General features: G+C 40.9%; 1 protein-coding gene across 5 annotated transcripts in view; it reads right to left on the bottom strand.

Moving 5' to 3' along the window:
• Usp54 (ubiquitin specific peptidase 54) overlaps positions 1-21,658 on the bottom strand; it is a 98,802-nt gene that overhangs the window by 8,869 nt on the left and 68,275 nt on the right. For 2 of the 5 annotated variants that reach the window (XM_090346562.1, XM_090346561.1), the window contains 10 exons: positions 20,559-20,690; positions 20,013-20,393; positions 19,624-19,855; positions 17,414-17,547; positions 13,454-13,621; positions 9,282-9,401; positions 7,962-8,157; positions 4,598-5,979; positions 1,321-1,430; positions 876-1,016 (listed from right to left, as the gene is read on the bottom strand). In XM_090346562.1, the coding sequence (XP_090202688.1) occupies positions 876-1,016; positions 1,321-1,430; positions 4,598-5,979; positions 7,962-8,157; positions 9,282-9,401; positions 13,454-13,621; positions 17,414-17,547; positions 19,624-19,855; positions 20,013-20,393; positions 20,559-20,690 (2,996 nt within the window). Of the gene's footprint in view, positions 1-875; positions 1,017-1,320; positions 1,431-4,597; positions 5,980-7,961; positions 8,158-9,281; positions 9,417-13,453; positions 13,622-17,413; positions 17,548-19,623; positions 19,856-20,012; positions 20,394-20,558; positions 20,691-21,658 lie in introns of all 5 variants that reach the window. The other 3 variants (XM_090346564.1, XM_090346563.1, XM_090346560.1) reach the window with 2 other exon arrangements.

Raw genomic sequence — 21,658 nt, forward strand, 5'->3', positions numbered from 1 at the left:
TCTATGTCCCAGTCAACATGAGGTGGTCAGTCCTACTCCATCACATTCCCTCTGCCCTGATATTTTCCATTGCTCAAGCCAAAGCAATGAAGCCAGCAATATGAACAGAAACCCTTGAAACCAAGAGTCAAAATACTTCCTTATTTTTTCAGATATTGTCATCATGAAAAAAACTGACACATTAGGGGCCGAGAGCGTTGCCTAGTGGTAGAGTACTGGCCTAGCATGCACAAAGCCCTAAATTTGATTCCTGGGTACCACATACACAGAAAAAGTCAGAAGTGGCGCTGTGGCTCAAATGGCACTGTATTTGAGCAGAAAGTGTCCAAGGACAGTGCCCAGATGCTGAGTTCAAGCAAAAAACAAAAACAAAACAAACAAGCAAAAATAAAAGCCGGTGAGATGGCTCAAACCTGTAATCCTAGCTACTCAGGAGGCTGAGATCTGAGGATCTGAGGAGCCTGAGCACAAAAGGACCTGAGACTCTTATCTCCCTCCCCCCCCCAAAAATGGGGGGAAATGGGGCTTGGTTCAAAGGTAGGACAGTACCCTTGAGCTGAAGAGCTCAGGGACAGGGCCCAGGCCGAGTTCAAGCCCCATGACCCACAAAAACAAAACAAAACAAAGGAAAAAAAACCTGACACATTATCTTTCATCCCATGGATCTCCAAAACATATCCAGGAAAAGGGCATCCTCTGAGCTCTGAGCTCATATAAGTGTAAATAAAATTCTGACAATGTGTCCTAATTCTTGCTAAATACACATAGCTTTAGCTTTCCACAAACCTTCATTTTCTGCCTACTTTTTACCTATGATATATTTTTACTAGTAGGGAGGAAGGTGCTCTGAATAGATGAACCCTGGTGCTACTTACAAAACTCTGGCAAATGACTGGAACCTCCTCCCTCTCTGAGACAACGGTGGCACTGAGACTGCGTGAGATGCGGCGAAAGTTCTCTGCAATGTACTGTTCATCCTCACCATATTCCCTGCCAAGGCCTTGGCAAGCTGTAGCCTTCAAACACACAGACACACAGGCAGATGCATAATATCAGACCTGTGGTTTTCTCACAGGCTCTATCCTCAAGAGATATGGAAGACAATTGAGTAAGATGTACTATTAAACACCTAAATTAGATGTAACTGAAATGTAGTGGCTGTGGCAATCTCTTTCTCAAAAAGAGAATGGCCATCTTCTCTTCAGATAGCCCCACATGACTGTGACTCTATCTTACCATCAACCTACCACTCATTTCTTAGCACTCTTGCTTTGCTAGCACACCACCCAGCTCCAGCACCTTAGCATTTAAGGCTGCTACCTGTGATGCAGGCACTGTGCTCACTTCATGGAGAATGTGCTCCATTTCTGCTGTTGGGGTCTTTGAAAGAACAAGACCAGGTGCTGAGTGCAGTCTCCTCCCCATGCCATCTGTAGAGGTAGAAAACATAAGTACAAACTGAAACTATCTTTTTTGGAAACCTCAAATCTGAGCCTAGAAGCACAGACTCAAAAGCTCACATTTCACCTAAGTAACAAATATGCATCCCTGAACCCAATGGGGAAATGTGTTTCTAGCACATGGTGCTATGGCTTAAGTGGTAGAGCTCTAGCCTTGAAAAAGTGAGAAAGCCGGGCTGGGAGTTTGGCCTAGTGGTTAAAGTGCTTGCCTAGCATGCATGAAGACCCGGGTTCGATTCCTCGGTACCACATACATAGAAAAAAGCCAGAAGTGGTGCTGAGGCTCAAGTGGCAGAGCTCTAGCCTTGAGAAAGTCCAAGGACAGTGCTCAGGCCCTGAGCTCAAGCCCAGGACTGGCAAAAAAAAAAAAAAAGAAAAAGTGAGAAAGCCCAAGGATAGTGCTCAGGCACTGAGTTCAAACACCAGGACTAAAAAAAAAATTATCTGACATAAAGATGTTTTTTTTTGTTTTTTTTTTTTTGGGGGGGGGGTTGGAGGGGATCATGGGGCTAGAACTTTGGCCTGGGCGCTGTCCTTAAGCTCTTCAGCTCAAGTGTAATGCCCTACCCTGGGCCTGAGTGCTGTCCTTTAGCTCTTCAGCTCAAGGCTACCACCCTACCCTCAAGCCAAGAGTCTTAGGTCCTTTTGTGCCCAGGCTGGCTTTGAACCTTGATCCTCAGATATCAGCCAGATATCAGCCTCGGAGTAGCTAGGATTACAGGCAGGCATAGCTAGGATTACAGGCGTGAGCCACCGCACCTGGCTGACATAAAGATTTTCTGTGGTAACAAAGGACACCATTATTTCCAGTCTAGTTCAGAACAGTCATCATATATCAAACTTCATTTAATATAACAGGAACACAAGTTCCGGGATCTTATAGATAGTACTTTTCAGCACAGTATTTTCCCTCCCTCTTGTGTGCACACGTGCATGTACATACACACACACAGAACCATTACTTCAAAGGGATACATTCAAAATTATTTATAAGTGGAAGAATATATATCTAATATGTACATTTAAAAAAACTAGTGAGAAAGGAAGAATAAAAGGCTATAGCTAAATAACAAAACATCACCACTGCTGGGCGCGGTGGCTCATGCCTATAATCCTACCTGCTCAGGAGGCTGAGATCTAAGGATTGCAGTTCAAAGGCAGCTTGTGCATTAAAGGACCTGAGACTCTTATCGCCAATTAACATCTAAAAAATGGGAAGTGGGGCTAGAATCAAGGGTAGGGTGGTAGCCTTGAGCTGAAGAGCTCAGGGACAACACCCAGGTCCAAGAGTAGGGCAATACCTTGAGCTAAAGAGCTCAGGGACGGCACTCAGACCTAGTTCAAAGCCCCATGACCCACTAATGATAGGTACAGAGTTTCTTTCTTGGAGGATTAAACATACTTTGATACGTAGTAAGTGAGCTGGAGTCAGTAATAAAAAACTTGAGAGGCCAGGAATTTGGCCTAGTCGTAGAGTACTTGCCTACCACGCCCTAAGATCCGGGTTCGATTCCTTGGTACCAAGAAAAAGCTGGAAATGGTGCTATGGCTCAAGTGGTAGAGCTCTAGCCTTGAGAAAGCCCAAGGACAGTGCTCAGGCCCTGAGTTCAAGCCACAGGAATGGCAAAAACAAAAAATACCTTAAGAAAAAGTCCTGAGTTTAAACCATTGTACAAAATATGAGTAGGTCTAGGGTTACGTACTAACAATTAGAAAATAAAACTGTAGTGATAGAATGGCAACTCTAATGTATGTATGTATGTATATATATATATATATATATTTCAATATATATATATTGAAATTGTTTTCTCATCTATAAAAAAGATCAGATTAGTACCTACTTTACAAAGTTAAACTATATTATGTATATTTAAAACAACTAGAAGAATATGGGTCTCAAAGTGGGAACCTATTAGATAGCACTTGGTATTATTAGGATCTAACACCCCTAATGTGGTCTACCTATATGTGAACTCATTTGCTTTCCCTTGTCTTTTTGTTAATGTTTTGCCTGCCTTACAATTTGTCTCCTCTCTTTCTTCTTTGTCAGTCTTGGGACTTGAACTCTGGACACTGTCCCAGGGCTCTTCACCTCAAGGTTAATGCTCTAAACTCAAGCCATAGCACCACTTCTGCTTCAGTGGGTGTTAACTGGAGATAAGAGTCACAGGGACTGGCCGGGAGTTTGGCCTAGTGGTTAAAGTGCTTGCCTAGCATGCACGAAGACCCGGGTTCGATTCCTTGGTACCACATACATAGAAAAAAGCTGGAAGTGATGCTGAGGCTCAAGTGGTAGAGCTCTAGCCTTGAGAAAGTCCAAGGACAGTGCTCAGGCCCTGAGCTCAAGCCCAGGACTGGCAAAAAAAAAAAAAAAAAAGAGTCACAGGGACTTTAGTGCTTGTGCTGGCTTTGAACCGTGATCCTCAGATCTCAACCTCTTGGACAACTCTAATATACTAAAAACTACTATGTGGTATACTTTAAATGGGTGAAATGTATAGATATAAAGTATATATACAAAACTGAATACATCCTAATTTCCATCACTCAAATCCCCAGAAGCTGGGATTATAGGACAAAGCCGCCATGACTGGCAAGAATACTCTCTTTCCTTATTAAGAAGGAATTGAGCTATGAATGCTAATTCTGCCTCCAACACCACCAATCAGAAAGTTTTTTGTTGTTGTTGTTGTTGTTTGCCAGTCCTGGACTTGGGCTCGGGGCTTGAGCCCTGTCCTTGGGTTTTCTCAAGGCTAGAGCTTTCCGACTTGAGCCACAGCGTAACTTCTGGCTTTTTTTCTATGTATGTGGTACTGAGGAATTGAACTCGGGTCTTCGTGGATACTAGGCAAGCACTCTACCACTAGACCAAACTCATGGCCTATCCAGGTTTTACAAGTCAGAGGTTACATTTCCTCTCTCTAAGCCAGGGATACTATCTGTTCAGAACACCACTCCTCTTTCAGCTTTTGTGTATTCTTACTCTTCTCTACCTTGCCTGTATTTTTGTTGTTGTTGATGGTGGTGGTGGTCAGGGAACTTGAACTCTGGGCCTAGGCGCTGTGCCTGAGCTCTTCAGTTTAAGGCCCTACCCCTTGAGCCACAGCGCCCCTTCCCCTTGATTATATTTTTACCTGTTTGGCTAAGTGGATGCCAAGTCATATCCTGCTGCTCCCATCCAGAACTGCCAGCTTGAGAAGCGTGTATACTGGCCTGGTAGAGAGACTCCAATTCTGAGGTCTCCTGCTCTGTATCTTGGTTCCAATGTGGATGCAGAAGGATGTGGTTTCTTTCTGGATAGGTTACACAGTTATGGAAGTCATGGGGGGAGGACTTTGTTCCTGGACCAGGGAGCCCATGTTTAAGCTGAGAATCACAGAGCCTTGTAACATTCACCCAGGAATCCAAAGGCAAACAAGTCCCCAAGCTGCTATTGCCACCAAGCTCCTTAGGCCTAACATCTCTCATTTGAGATAGCTTCCCTTGGCACATAGGTAGTTCTGCCAACCTGGGCTGTCCTCCCCTAGAAGTTTCACCATTAGGCAGCCCAGTTTCCATGGCAGAAGAAAGATGGTCGGCAGGCTCTTCCCAAGAAGAAATTCTGTCCCTACTATCCAGAGAGAGCTTCTGATTAACCCAAGGACAGTGGCCTTTTCCTTTACCTTGCTGGAGAGAATGCTTAGATTCAGAAGGGGAGGGGTTCTTCCTTAGATTACTTGGCAAACTTAGATTCTGGGAACCTCTAGCATCCTGCGTGGAGGCACTCTGCATCTTCTGAAACTGTTCTGCCAGAGAGCGGACAAGTCCTTTTGTGCTGGGAAACTCTGGCCTATAGGTCTCTTCATTACTCTCAACTATTTTTGAAGTCAATGGAATTTGAAGGCATTGGTTAGTCTTCTGCACAGGATCAGGAGAATAAAGCACAGATGAAGAAGCAGCAGGTATTACAGGGTGACAGACCCTATGAAGAGGAATGCTGGGCTGAGCTGATGAATCTGAAGGACCATAGCCTAGGCTGTGTGCATCTCCTGTTTCCGAGGTGACTCCTCCTGTTGGATATGACCAAAGCATTACCTGGGAAGGGTCACTAGGATCCTTCTCTTCTTGGAGCAGCTGCTTTTGAGCAATGTCCTGTCCTTCTTGAGGAAGAAACCTGTTACAGTTAATGTTGTCCTCCCCCTGGCCATGCAGCTTACCCACAGGGGCATCCAATGGCATGCATTCATGATGAGAATTTTTCTCAGTCCTCCCTGATTTTTTAGGTAAACCTTGCCTTTGGAATGCAGAGGTGTCAATGCTATCCACTTCAACTGAAGTCAGAAGTTTTGAGGCAGATATACTGGGGGAGTTGTGCTGTGGGACACACGGGGCATATGACTCTGGGAATAGTGATGAATGTGATGCATGGCAAGAAGCAGGTGAGTGGAAGAAAGAACTGGCTCCAAACTCTGTATCTGTGCAGGGTTCTAGTTGGGCCTCCTGGCTTAACAATACTTGGCGCGAGACAGGCTGTTCACTGAAACAAATAGAGAGAGCCAGTCATAAGCTGCTTTCAAAATGAGCTACTCATTCAATTCCTATTTCTAACTATTAACAGTGAGGATAATGAACATAAATGGAAAGATAAGCACAAAGTTAATACCTCATAGATTCAAACACAAGCCCCCTCAGACTCAGATGAAAAGGCCATATTGAACTGCTATTAAGTGTTTCCACCAAAGTTGCATATGGTAATATTAAATAGTATCCCTGCCTATATTCTTTATTGTCTATGAAGTCCCATTCTAATCATATTCTTCTTGCAAATTAAAAAACAAAAACATTATTCCCACATGCAGATGACATGGAAGGTAAGCAAAGCTTGAAAATCACTCATACCAAATAGCAAAAATCCAGGATGCTGTATAAGGAAGAAAGTCCTACCTAGGATCCTGTGAAGTAGTCCAGACAAAGGAACCAAGAGGATACAATTACAAATTATAGGATGGTTTGAGTTTATTGAATTACACAGAGATATACTACTTTGAATGTACAGTTGTATTCTGGGTTTCACTGTATTTGTCACTCAGATAATTCCTTAAAGTTGTATTCTATGACTCAATGTTTAGAAGTAAGGATAGAGATTAATTATATATATTTAATTAATACTTATTTTATATTTCTAACAAAAATGCAATATTACAAGCACTTAAACCTTCATCTTTTCAGATTTTGATAAATCAAATTATAAATGCTTAACCTATGATCTCTTACTGGAAAATCAAGATTTTGCCTCCTAAAACTTCAGAAAGATCCCTAATCTAAAAATTCAAAATTTGAAATGCTCCAGACTCTTTTCAAAGAAATATGATGCTAAGATAGGTTGAACAGATCTGGATTTGAATTCTACACTTTCTACTATTTATCAGCCACATGTTCTTGAGTACTTTATTTCTCTCCTCTGAGTTCAACATGCCCTATTTGTAAGTATTCTAAATAATTGATATTATCTCATAAGATCATTGAATGAAATAAAAGAAAACATATAAAAGCTTAGCTCAGACTTGAATCTAGATAAATATTCATAAAACATTAGCACACATGACATGTAGACCAATGGTAGAATGCCTTCCTAGCATGTGCAAAGCCCTATATTCCATTCTCTGTAGCACCAAAGGAAAAATGACAACAAAGAGCTTACTTTATTATATTTTGAAAACTGCTCACAACTATTAACAATTGAAGTTAATTCTTACTTAAATTCATTTATTTTAAGAGCCAAATTAAAGGTTAAGAGTGTAAGAACTAACCAGGCACAGTGGCTCATGCCTATAATCCTAGCTACTCAGGAGGCTGAGATCTGAGGATAGAGGTTCAAAGCTAGCCCGGACACTAAAGTCCATGAGACTCTTATCTCCAATCAATCACCAGGAAAAAACAAAACAAAACAGGAAATGATGCTGTGATTCAAGGGGTAGGGCAGTAGCCTTGAGCTGAAGAGCTCAGGAACAGTGCCCAGGCCCAGAGTTTAAGCCCATGACTGACAACAACAACAACAAAATTACACCAATGACTACTGGCACTTTCTCTAATCTTGATCTAGAGAAGTTAACAAAGAAAATTTTTATCTCTTCTTTCTATGGTCTAATCAGAGGAAGGTAGACTATTTTCCCCATTTCCACTGGATATAGGAAAACACTGAAATCCCAAAATAAATTTTAGGCTTCCTACTTTAGGATGAAAGGCAGCCCAGACCATCATGTCCAAGAACATAATAATCCGTATTGTAAGCTAGGGAGATAAGCTCACTCCCAGGACATTTGGATACATGGTCTATTCGTTAAAAATAGGACCACCAGAGCTTTTCACTGAAGATCTGACCTGAGAGAAGAAAAATCTTTCCCGTGGACTCTTCTCTCTTCCTGTAGTTGCCAAGATAATGAAAGCTCTAGCTATGGAGCATCCATGGTCACTTCCTCCCCTAGTGTCCATAGACTAATGTAGGTTCCCAAGCACTACCTTGTTGGCTGAGGGAGGGCGCCCCCAAGTGATGGGAGGCAGGCTGAGGGCTGCGGCGGCTGCTGCGATGATTGTTGCTGCTGCATGCGATCCTGCAGGCTCCGTGCTTTTCGAATACAGATTTGCAACTTCTTATCGACTAAGGCTCTGCTGTGCGTGCTAGAGCTTGCACCATGCAGGGCAAGTCTTAGTTTAGCTAAAATGCAAAAGAAAATATAGCAGAAACATAACACAAAATACAAACAAAAATAAAAAGAACAAAACTGAACCAAAAACAAGCAAAATTTGCAATAAAACTCAAAATATGCAACAGGAATGCAAGGCATGGACCATGCATATGCTGACCAGGGCACAGAGCTGGATCTGGCTATAAGGAACATTCATGGACGCCATGGAGGCCAAACAGGTTAATTCAAATGTTAAGAAAATAATACAAACAAACATAAACAAAAAATAAATAAATAAATAAATCAGGAAATAAACTAGTGCTTAGAGATTGCCACTCTTGTCATCCTTTCCAACTGACCTGTTAAACTCTGGTCTCCACATTTTGCTCCCAACTCCCCCTTCCTGATGGCCAACAGCAGAAATAAGATCCAAACCTGCATCTGTCTTTACAGAGCACAGCTTCTTGTGGGTCACATTTAAGAGTCAGATATCAATTCTAAGCCTTAGTCCCTTGCTGTAACATTATGGTTGCTGCATACCAGGAAGGCAGAGGAGAAACAAAATGAATCGAATATTGCAGTGGAAAGTTACTTACTGGGAAGTCAGAGCTAATTTATTCAGCTTACCTACCATAAGCTCCAACTCACTATGAAGTGACTACAGTAAGAACAGGCTATCCTCATTTCTGAGGTCTAACTTTATCTTGGATTAAGAAGGTAGACATGACTAGAGAATTCATTTGTGAATTCTTGATGATGTTACTCCCATAAAAAATAAATCCAGAGACCACTGTACCAATGCCAGACACATTTAAAAATGTGAAGGGCGAGCTGGGAGTTTGGCCTAGTGGTAGAGTACCACATACATAGAGAAAAACCAGAAATGGTGCTGAGGCTCAAGTTGTAGAACTCTAGTCTTGAGAAAGTCCAAGGACAGGGCTCAGGCCCTGAGCTCAAGCCCAAGACTGGCAAAAAAAAAAAAAAAAAAAAAAAAAAATGTGAAGGGCAAAGATAGGTAACAGGCCTCAAGTTGAGCATGTAAGTGTGAAGAAACATAAAAACTGTTTTATATGGCCATCTGAGTGACAACATTTAAGAGCTATTATGAAGTTAGTCAAAAGTGCCATAGCAATAGCAGTTAGAAATTACTTACAGATAGCTTCGTTACAGAGAGCCAAAGCTGCAGCACAGTCTCCCTTTTGTTCCAGATGCAGTGACTCTTCAAATACTGAATTTGCCTCTTGTAGGGACCTCTCAAAGCCGTCACTCCTCCCTGAAAGGGCCAGCACTTTTCATTTTCATTACAATTAATTCCAACTTCTCCTATATACTGTTGCTTCTCACTGATACCCACAGATCCTGGCTGTTGAGCCATTGGTCTACTCTTATCCCCACTGTCCACTTTAAAATCTGAAAGAAGTAGGGCATCCATTTTTTTCCTCAGTGGAGATGCTATCAAGGCCATGAAAGAGAAGCAAGCAAGTCATTGTCAGATACACTCTCTTAGAGTCTCTTAAGAGAAAAGTAGTGTCTACAGGAGCAAAGAATAACAAAAATAACAAGGGCAAATAATAATCAGAGGATCCCAGATGTCCACTGATGTTAGAGCTAATATGGCTTCCCTGTTCTGTAGAAAGTCATCCATACCAATCCCTTCCCCACATCAATTCACAGTTCTCTCTGTATTAACCTAAACTTGAAAAATGTGATCAGGGAATAGGTGTCCTACAATTCTTACCTCAATTTATCTACCACAGCAGCTGAATGGCATTTTCTGCTACATAAATATATTATTTGGGGGGGGGGATAGGGTGAGGGAGTGGGTGGCACAGTATGGGTGCTTGAACTCAGGGCCTGAGCACTGTCCTTGGGTTTTTTTTTTTTTTTTTTGCCAGTCCTGGGCTTGAGCTCAGGGCCTGAGCACTGTCCTTGGACTTTCTCAAGGCTAGATCTCTACCACTTGAGCTTCAGCACCACTTCTGGCTTTTTTCTATGTATGTGGTACCGAGGAATCGAACCCGGGTCTTCATGCATGCTAGGCAAGCACTTTAACCACTAGGCCAAACTCCCGGCCCTGTCCTTGGGTTTTGTCAGGGCTAAAACTCTACTACTTGAGCTATAGCACCATTTCTGGCTTCTTCTGTATATATGGTACCAAGGAATCAAACTCAGTAAAGTGCATGCTAGGCAAGCACTCTACCAAACTCTGGCCAAACTCCCAGCCCCCAAATGTACTTTTTATCAACACTGCTAAATACTTACTTTTGTCATGTTCTTGCTCACCCTAACTACTTCCCTGTAAAAAGTCACTTTCCTATATAGTTAGCATGGAATATTCCTTCCTCTTCTCAAAGTGGCTTTGTAGCTAAACAACTGCAGAACAGTACAAGTAGAATATGAGATGGAAAGGCTAGGAATTACAGCAAAGGTAACTTTTATAAATGAAACTTCAAGTTACTATATCCCTTGCCTTCTTCTCATTCATAATTGTAATTTGGGAGAAGGCTGCAATGTAACTTCACCTATAATCGGAATTGACATGGGATCTTCATGCAGTCACAGGGGCAGGAAATCTGAGTCATTTCTACCAAAAATATCCTGCTATCCCCATCTCCACTTATCTCTAGGTGGACATGATAAGAAAGGCTCTTTCACAATCAAAACATTCCCTTCCAACTATATTATGCTTTTCAAAGAACAATTAGAAGACAGAGGAAGTAGCAGTTGATAATAAAAAAAAAAATTGGCACTCAGATTCTACCCATCTCTGTAACTGTGATTTTCCCTCTGCCCAAAGTTCTCAATTTATTTGCAGTTAGTTGAAGCTAAAGGAGGAAAGGAGGAGAGGAGGAGGAGGAGAAGGAAGAGGAGGAGAAGAAGGAGGAGGAGGAGGAGGAGGAGGAGGAGGAGGAGGAGGAGGAGGAGGAGGAGGAGGAGGAAGAGGAGGAAACTCTCAACTGTCAGGGGGCTGAGGCAGAAGGATCATGAGTTTAAGATTAGTCTGAGCTATACAGTGAGACCTTGACTAAAAGAAAAGAAGCTCCCAACAATTTTACAAAGATCTGGGTGAACTACAGTTGATCAATTACTATACTAGATTTAAATTCTTATCCAGAATCTTGACATTATATTTCTTCTTCTTCCAGGAAATGCTGAGCCAAATGTATAGAGAACTAACAATAATACATTATCAGTGGGATTCACTCTCAATTTTAATGTACTAGTCATCTTCCAGAGGAAAGAAAAAACAAGGGGGAAGAATAGTTTAAAAACAAAACTTGAGGCCAAGTGAGTTGGCTCACTCCCATGACCCACCAAAAAAAAAACAAAAACAAAAACAAAAAAACTTGAGGGGGCAGAGACTGGGAGTTTGGCCTAGCAGTAGAGTGCTTCTCTACCTTGCAGGAAGACCCAGGTTTGATTCATCAATATCACATACATAGAAAAGACCAGAATTGGTGCTATAGCCCAAGTGGTAGAGTCTAGCCTTGAGAAAGCCCAAGGACAGTTCTCAGGTCCTAAGTTCAAGGCCCAGGACTGGCAAAAAATAATTTGTGGGGAGGCATGATTCCAGCAGTAGAGTACCTACCTAGAAATAACATAAGCCTGGAAATCAAAGTGATACAGCTCTGGGCCAAAAGGAAGAAATACAGAGACAGCCCAGGAATTTGAAATTTAAAGCTGATTTTGAAACAAATACAATACCTTGGAAAATATATCAGCTGCTTTAAATCAAGACAGTAAGAGGACCGGGGATGAAGGTCAATGGGAATATGCCTGCCTGACATGTTTGAGGACCTTGGTTCAATACTCAGCACAACAACAAAAAAAGAAGTGGACAGCAGGATTAAAAGACCAGCAAGATTAAAGGAGAAAAGCTGTCCTCAAATAGGACAGAGTTTAAGAAATACTCAGAGTTTAAGAAAGCTACTTTAAAAGCTGATAAAAAAGAGAAAAATGTCCAAGAGAAAGCAACCACCCAAACAACACTGGTTCCTATCTTTTATACCACGTGAGCATGATTTGTTATATCTGAAGACTGAATAAATAATAATAAATTACTTTATAGCAAGAAACTTGAGACAAATGTCTTACAAACTATTCAAGGCAGATATTTCAGCTTACTGAGCTTCTATTTGGAAGGCTCTTCTCTTTGGGCACAAAATGACATTAGTCTAAACAAGTTTTAGGGAGAAAGAAATGCCTACCATGGAATAGTTAAGGAAGCCTATGAAAGTAATGTGAAACTATGGCATGTAATCATTAGGGTTGGATGTGGCATACATAGTTGTAATCATAGCTACTCCAAAGGCTGAGGAAGGATTATAAGTTCAAGGCCAGCATGGGCAACAAAGCAAGACTATATCTTGAATAAAACTCGGAGTCAAAAAAGCAAATTAACCCAACAAGAAAAAAAAAACTGGAAATGATGATGATGATAATAATAATAATGTTGACTCTTAGGCACTGGTGGCTCACATCTGTAATCCTAGCTACTCAGGAGACTGAGAGCTACAGATCACAATTCAAAGCCAATATGGACAGAAAAGTCTCATGAAACTCTTACCTCCCATTAACCACTCAAAAATGACATAGTGCTCTGTGAATGTTAGCTTTGAGCCAAAGAGTTCAGGGACAGAGCCCAGGCCCTGAGTTTAAGCCCCACAACCAACAAAGAAATAAATGGATGGATGGATAGATAGATAGATAGATAGATAAAAATAGGCCAGGAGCTTAGCCTAGTGGTAAACTGGTGGCCTAGCATGCACGAAGGCCTGGGTTCAATTCCTCAGTACCACATACACAGAGAAAGCCAGAAGTGGTGCTGTGGCTCCAGTGGTAGAGCTCTACCCTTGGGCAAAAATTGTCCAAAGACAGTGTCCAGGCCCTGAGTTCTAGCCCCAAGACTGGCAATAGATAGATAGATAGATAGATAGATAGATAGATAGATAGATAGATAGATAGATAGATAGATAGATAAAGTTAAGGCTTCAATCTCCTCAGCATCTGTTTGGCAGATCCTCTTCCCTGGCATGGGGAATTCCCTTCACTGTAAATGAGGCTCACTTGCTACCCTTATCAGCTGTTTCTACAGACATTTATGGGAAATTTTTTCATGAATAATATGCTCTATTCAATCTAAGACTTAATAAAAGTACTCCAAACCAGTGCCTACCCACAATCGGTAGGCTTATCACATAATTTAGCTTTTGCTGAATGGCTGAATTAGAATAAAATAAAATAAATATGAAATTTTCAAGCTTGAATTCTTTCTCCTACCTGTTCTCTCTATCCCAATACACATCACCTAATTTTCACAATTACCCTGATTTTGCAGTTCATCCAAATCCATGAACCGACTGGGATGAGGATTAAACCCTTTAGCAGCCTCTAGCTCCTTCTCTCGTTTCCTTCGAAGTTCCTGTTCCTGAGCCCTCCTGGCCACCTCTTCCTGTAATTCATCTAGTTCACTTTTAGAAGGTTTCTCTCCACCTGAGATATGAACAAGAAAGAAGATAAATTCACATTTCTATAATTCAGATAAAGCATCTGCAGAATTTAAGGCTACTGTGTCATTTTTCCTTTAAAAACTCTAGAATTCAACTTGAAGTTCATGTGCTTTCCAAATGAGATTGAATATGGAACCTGGGTCGTGAATAATAATGGTAACAACAACAATAACAAATATTTTTTGAATGCTTCATAACAACAGTAGCAATATAATACCTAACACTTGCTAAGCATGTATCAAGAACAGTTTTTTTTTTTGTTTTGTTTTGTTTTGGCTGTCCTGAGGCTTAAACTTAAGTGTCTGGACACTGTCACTAAGCCTTTTTGGGCTCAAGGACTGCACTCTCCCACGTGAGCCACAAGTACCACTTCTGGATTTTTCTGAGTAGTAGATTAGTACAGGTAAGAGTCTCGGGGAGCTGGATGAGGTGGCTAACACCTGTAATCCTAGCTACTCAGAAGGTTGAGATCTGAGGATCGAAGCTCAAAGCCAACCCGGGCACTAAATAACCTGCAACTCTTATCTCCAATTAATCCCAGAAAACAGGAAGTGGGGCTGTGGCTCAAAAGTAGGGAAGTAGCCTAGAGCTGAAGAGCTCAGGGACAGTGCCCAAGCCCAGAGTTCAAGCTTCATGACCCCCCCCCCACACACACACACAATAGTAGAACGATAACCTTGAGCAAAAAAGCTCAGGGAGAGCGCCCAGGTCCAGGGTTCAAGCCCCACCCCAAAAAAAAAAAGAGTCTCAGGGACTTTCCTGCCTGGATGGGTTAGCTTCAAACTTTGCCCCTCAGATCTCAGCCTCCTGAGTAGCTAGGATTACAGGTGTGAGCCACCAGCACCCTGCAATCATTTAATTCTTGTAACTGAAGAAGTAGATATTACTCACATTATAGAAAATGGAGAGGAAAAAAAAGTAACACAGAAGCCAAAGGGTAGAAGTGATACCAAGTCAAGTAGGGCAAATTCATTAACCTATCCTTAACTAGTAAGAGTCTCTAGGGGCCAGGAGTTTGGCCTAGTGGTAGAGTACTTGCCTAGCACCTAGGTTCGATTCCTCATAATCACATGCACAGAAAGAGCCAGAAATGGTGCTGTGGCTCAAGTGATAAATCGCTAGCCTTGAGAAAGCCCAAGGGAAACAGTCTCTACCAGGAACGGCCACTGGTTCACTGGTAGCTTCAGGCAAGTCACTTTCTCACCCTTAATTTCCACCATTTCCTTAATAACTTCGTAAAACATCTACTTATACTAGAAAAATTTAACTTCAAATGTTTACAGGTGGATCTAATAGAATTAGTGTGCTGTTTGTGATAAATTAAGTGAATTTTTTATGTGACAATAGTATACACAGTATGATTTCATCTTATATTTTAAAAAATAGTACTGGTGGGCCGGGAGTTTGGCTTAGTGGCCAAAAGCAAAAAGAAAAGAAAAGAAAAGAAATAGTACTAGCCATATGTATACACTTAAATTTACCTAGGTATTTGTAAAAACAGAAAAAGAGGTAGAAAAATAAATACCATATGATAACATTGATTCCTTAAATTATAGGAGGGAAAAGTTAGTTGCTCCGCTTGACTTATTTCTGCACTTTTTTTTTTTTTTGCAAGTCCTGGGGTTAAACTCAGGGCCTGAGCACTATCCTTGGGCCTTCTCAAGGCTAGAGCTCTACCACTTGAATTGAACCACAGTACCACTTCTCTAGCATGTGGTACCAAGGAATCAGACCAGGGTCTTCATGCATGCTAGGAAAATACTCTACTAGTAGGCCAAACTCCTGGCCCCATTTCTGTACTTGTATTTATTTTTTTTATTTTAATGTATAGAGGGGTTATAGTTATATTTGCCAGTTAGAAGATGCATTACACACTGATACTCCTCCATTTCTGTACTTTTAAAAAATACTAATCAGTCATTGTATAAAAAATTTTGTTCTGTCTTAATAAGATGATTATAGCCAGGTGCAGTAGCTCATGCCTGTAATCCTAGCTACTCAGGAGGCTGAGATCTGAGGATCAAGGTTCAAAGCCAGCCCAAGCACAAAAGGACCTGAGACTCTTCCCAGGCCAAGTTCAAGCCTCATGACAAAAAAAAAAAAAAGATTATATCAAACTGTAGGTTAGATAGGGCTTATTATATAAAGAGAAGGGTGAGGCAATGTGGTGTATGAAGAATTTTGTTATAGATCCTTTTTAAGTATCTTGTACTAATTGTAGAATCCTACTGGAGGACTCTATCTAGCTTATCCAGAATTGAGGAATTACAGAGAAATCACAAGTCACAGTATATTAGAAAGTACTAGCAATCTAGGGGCTGAGAGTTTGGCCTATTGGTAGAGTGCCTGCCTAGCATAGACGCAGACCCAGGTTCAATTCCTTGGTACTATGTACATAGAAAAAGACAAAAGTGGTGCTGTGGCTCAAGGTAGAACACTAGCTTTGAGGAAAGCCCAAGGACTGTGCTCAGGCCCTGAACTCAAGCCCAAGACTGACAAAAAAAAAAAAGAGAGAGAGAGAAAGTACTAGCAATCTAAATAGAAGATAAGGCATAATAAACATATATATGATCACAAGTTGTACTTTTTTAAGTAGTATCATTCAACATGACAAAATTAAAAATGTGAGATTTGGGGCTGGGAGTTTGGCCTAGTGGTAGAGTGCTTGCCTAGCGTGCACGAAGACCAGGGTTCAATTCCTCCGTACCACATACATAGAAAAAAGCTGGAAATGGTGCTGAGGCTCAAGTGGTCTTCAGAAAGCCCAAGGATAGTTCTCAGGCCCTGAGCTTAATAAGCCCAGGACTGGCAAAAAAAAAAAAAATCAGTGAGATGTAAGCCAAATGTATATTTTCTTATACTAGTCTCTAACTTTAGCTTACTCTAACCCAATACTAGAAATTTACCTGCCTGCCAGGTGCTGGTAGCTTACCCTTACAATTCTTAACTACTCAGGAGGCTTAGATCTGGAGATTATGGTTCAAAAACTGCAGGAAAGTATGTAAAACTCTTATCTCCAATTAAACACAAGAAAAATGTAAGTAGACCTGTGGCTCAAAGTGGAAGAGCATTAGCCTTAAACAGAAAAACTCAGGGACAGTGCCCAAGACCTGAGTTCAAGTCCTACAACACACAAAAAAGGGAAGAAAGGAAAGAAGGAAGGCAGGCAAGCAAAGAATTTGCCTAAAGCAGGCATTGGTCTTTTCCGGCAGATGGTAGCATGCCTAAAAGGCATTCAGACGTTTTTATTACTGTTTGTACACCCTTCTGTTCTAACCACTTCTAAGAACTTTATCAAGAGAACTGGTAATTACATTAGAATAAAAGCACAGGTAAAGGTTAAATTTGAATTATTTATTTTCCAGTTTTGTCCATAGCCCATCCCCCTTTTATATCTCAATTTGTATCATTAATCAATAAGAAGTTTATTTCTCTAAAGATTGTCATTATATCAAGGCACATCCTAGCTAGGACTTCATTTTGCTCAGGAATAGAGCTATTTTAAGCTACAACAACAATAGCACTCATCATATTTCTGCCCCTTGTTCCCACAGGGTTACTTCCAAGATAAAAACATACAGGCAAGCTGTGCTAGACAACAAAAAAATAGGGAAATCCAAAGATGGAACAGCTGAAATGCCTCTATGTTTATATGTTGATGGAATACCCCAACTGTAACTGGCCTCTAATTTCAAATGTACTCAGGTTATGGCTATTCCTCAAATAGAACTGGTGATCCAATCCAGTCTCTCAAAATCAGTGTCCTTCAATTTACCTGAAAAGGGTTGTGTCTTTGTCCAACCACTTGAGGATGCTGTGGAGTCGACCTCCAGTATGCTATTGCTGTGAGACTTTGGGATATGACGCCAAGAAGGGACAAACCCAGATGACTTCTTAGCACTCAAATCCCTTCAAAAAAAGAAAACATAGTCTAGTAAAAGCACTGGAAAGATGATTTCTAGCATAAACTCAACAAAGCATCAAACTAATACAATTAGGGCTGGGAGTGTAGCCTAATGGTAAAGTACTTTCCTAGCATGCACAAAGCCCTGGGTTTGATTCCTCAGTACCTCATACATAGAAAAAGCTGGAAGTAGTGCTATGGCTCTGGAAGTAGTGCTGTGGCTCAAGTGACTCAAGTGGTGGTACTAGCCTTGAGAAAGCCTAAGAACCGTGACCAGGCCGAGTTCAAGCCACAGGACTGGCCAAAAAACAAAAACAAAAACACTAATACAATTAGTGGGTGTCCTGGTATTCAGTCCTAAGCTACTCAAGAGGCTAATGTAGGAGGATTGTTTGACACAAACCCGAGCAAATAGCAAGATCCACTCTAAATTTTTTTAAAGTGCCTCTGATAGACTATTGAAAAATTGAAATAGTCACTGATTTCCCCATCTTACACTACCTTATCACATCTTATAAATACAACATTAAGGGGCTGGGTGCTTGGCCTAGTAGTAGAGTGCTTGCCTAGTATGCACAGAGAACTGGGGTTCAATTACTTGGTGTACCACATAAACAGAAAAGGCTGGAAGTAGTGCTGTGGCTCAAGTGGTAGAGCACTAGCCTTGAAGAATGCCCAAGGACAGTGCTCAGGTCCTGACTTCAAGCCCCAGGACTGGCAAAAATAAAACAAAAAAACAAAGTAAATATGACATAGTACACGGTATGTAGTAGACATTAAAAATTTATTAAATGAATAATGAATGTTATTCTCATTGTATTGTTTTCCCTGTTCTTTTTATTCTTTTTTTACTCCGTGCTAGGGATCAAACCTAAAGCCTTATACATTTTAGGAAAGTAAGCTACCTACTGAGTTACTTCCCCTATTCACCTTGCTAAATATTTGTTGCATCTCCACATGAGTAAAACTAACAGAGTTCTATGTCCAAGGTAGAAGAGCAAAGAAGAAAGAGGGTTTGTTATTATCCTTTTAGAAGATACCATTATTTCAAGGCAAAATTCTATAGGAAAATTCCTATGTGACAAAACAATTAAACAATATAGACATACCTGAAATAATATAGAGAAAGCAAATAGACTTTCTGGAAAGGAATAATAAGCTCTATTAAACCATCATTATTTTCTTATGGGATTATGAATATCATTGGTTTCATAAACAAACTCTTCGATGATTCCAAGCAAAGCAAAACTATCTCCAAATAGAAAGCAAGAATAAGTAACATTTGGTTTTCTTCTCTGATTTTAAAATTATAAATTTGATTCACTAATTCATTCTTTCCTTGTAAACTATTTAGTAAACAATTTTCAATATATATTTTTGCTAAATCTCACCTATACGGAGTTTTAGGTAGGAGGATTAAGGCCAAAGTCAGCCCCTGGCAAAAATGTAAGACATTATATGAAACTAACTGAAGCAAAGAAGGGACTAAGGCTTGGCACAAGTGGTAGAGTGCCCGTCAAGTGTGTTCAAGACCAAGTTCAAGTCCCAGTAACAGCCAACAAAATAAATTAGACCACATATATTTAAGGTATATATGATGATACCACGAGATAGATAATAAAAAGATCACTGTAAGTAAAGCAAAATTAACATATTTAATATCTCAGCTACCCTTTTCAATCTTGTGCCAAAAGCAGGTAAAATTTCATTTCATATCAATTCTATAACCAGTCTGATTTTAATCCCAATATTCCTCGTGCTGTATATTAAATCTCTAGATTTGTTCATTCTACTTATCTGAAACATGAAACAGTTCACAAATTTGTGCATCACCCTTCATCAAAGCGCAGTGGTTTGTTTTCTCCCTATGTATCTGCTAAGCACTAAACAATTACTTTCTACTTAGTTTTTTCCTTTCTCAAGTGCTTTGGATCTTCCTCTCAGCAGAGGGTGCTGCTACTACAGAAGTAGCTGGGGCTAAAGCCCATCTTTCTACTTGTCTAAGCCATGGTTGAAAGCTCCAAAGAAATAACTCACTTTGCTGCACGGGATAATGCCTCCATTCAAAGATGAAACAATACCTGCAGACGTTTGAGCTCTCTGGCAGTGCTACATCCAGGCTGATGGGGCTGCTGCTGTTCCTCTCACTGCTTTCATAGCCAGATTCCATTCTCTGTATTAAACGTGGATGCTGATCTAAAAGGTGAGAGCCTGGCCATGCTGGGCTCCAGGGCTTGTGCTGGGAGCTTGATCCACCAGCTTTAATGTTGTAAGTAGGTGGCTTCCTTAGTTCATCAGGTGTAAATTCTTTAGCTATCCAGATAAGAGGACAAGACAGATTTAACATTTGTTTAAAAAAAGATCTAACCACTCTACCCTCTAAATACTCTGATATCAGAGTAAAAATACTCCTTTTCAGGTCTACTAGAACACATACAAATAACTGTATTTTCTCTAATTATTTCCTCACCTGAATCTTCAGAAAACGGGCTAAGCTGTGTATAACCACAATGTTTTCTTTTGTCCTTACTAAAAATACTGTCAATATTCAGAGACTCTCGTTTGGGTCTCCACGTTGGGCGATACTTGCTGGAAGAACTTGATTTGGATTCACTGCTGGTACTCTCCACTTCCCAGTCACGAGAGTACAAAGGCAGGTTCCTAGGAGGTTTTTTATCAGACTGGTCTCCTCCCTTTCCCCCACAGAGAGATCCTACATTAGTCTGAGAAGCCAGGGATGGTCTGTTATGGATCATATTGCTGACTGTCTCCTTAAAATCCCTCAGCCTATTGGTGCTGCTGGGTGGTTTGGAGGCAGTCCTAGGAGCCTGCTTCTCTTTTAGTGTTTCTCCTGAAAACACAAGGAATGAAACAAATACAGATGTTAAAAGTGGTCACAAATACCCATATCTCAATGTCTAGAAAGCAAAGAAAAACCCCTTTGAGCTAAAGGGAAAAGCAACCAATTTGGAGTATGACAAAAGTTTGATAAAAAGGAGCAGTGCAGAGAGCTTACCTTCACTGTGGTACCCTGAGGCCTGGGGCTCATCCCCCTTCCTCCTAATACGGCCAGAGCTCCTCTTGCGCTCTATCAGAGACCCTTTCTTAGATGTATGTTTCTGGTTACATTCACTATCAGTTAGGTGTCCTGGAAGAACCAGGAAATAGATAAGCTGGCATCTGAGACTTACCTGAATACTCTTCAGAATCTAGTCTTCCTTTAGGGTTTATGGTAATGCCACAAATTTACTGCATCCATAGATCAGAATCTGTATTTAACTAAGAGTCTCTCGGTAGATAAATAAACTCAAGTACTTAATGTGGGCTTCCAAATTCAAATGACCCCTGAGCAATTACTATTAGTCTCATAATCTTTCCTAGTAATCCAGAAGAACTAAGGACACAATGGGTTTGATTCCTTGGTACCACATACACAGAAAAAGCCAGAAGTGGAGCCAGGAGTTTGGCCTAGTGGTAGAGTGCTTACCTAGCATGCACAAAGATCTTGGTTAGATTCTTTGGTACCACATACATAGAAAAGCCAAAAGTGGTGCTCTGGCTCAAGTGGTAGAGTGTTTGCCTTGAGGAAAGCCCAAGGACAATGCTCAGGCCCTGAGTTCAAGCCCCATAACTGGCAAAAAAAAAGCCAGAGTGGTGCTGTGGTTCAAGTGTTAGAGCCCTAGCCTTGAGAAAGCCCAAAGACAGTGGTCAGGCCCTGAGTTCAAGCCCCAGGACTGGCAAGAAAAATCATGGAAAATCTAGAGGACAAAATAGTTCTTCAACAATAAATTATAAAGGGGAAAAAACAATTGTATCCCAAAAGTAACCTTACTGAGCACAGTAGCACATCGCTGTTGTCCTAGAACTCAAGAAGCTTAGATGGGAGGGGTACATGAGCTCAGGAGTTTGAGATCAGCCTTGGAAACATAGAAAGATCCTTGGAAGGGGGGAAAAAATTCCCAGGCATGTAATTCCAGCACTGAAAAGACTAAGGTAAGAGGATCAAAACTTCAAGGCCAGTACAAAATAAATAACAAGGCCCTGTCTCAACCATGACCATTTAGGCCGGATGTTTGGCTTAGTAGTAGAGTGCTTGCCTAGCATGCCTGAAGACCT

This window comes from Megascapheus bottae, chromosome 15 (assembly GCF_031878675.1).
Source record: "Megascapheus bottae isolate mThoBot1 chromosome 15, mThoBot2.hap1, whole genome shotgun sequence".
Classification (NCBI taxonomy): domain Eukaryota; kingdom Metazoa; phylum Chordata; class Mammalia; order Rodentia; family Geomyidae; genus Megascapheus; species Megascapheus bottae.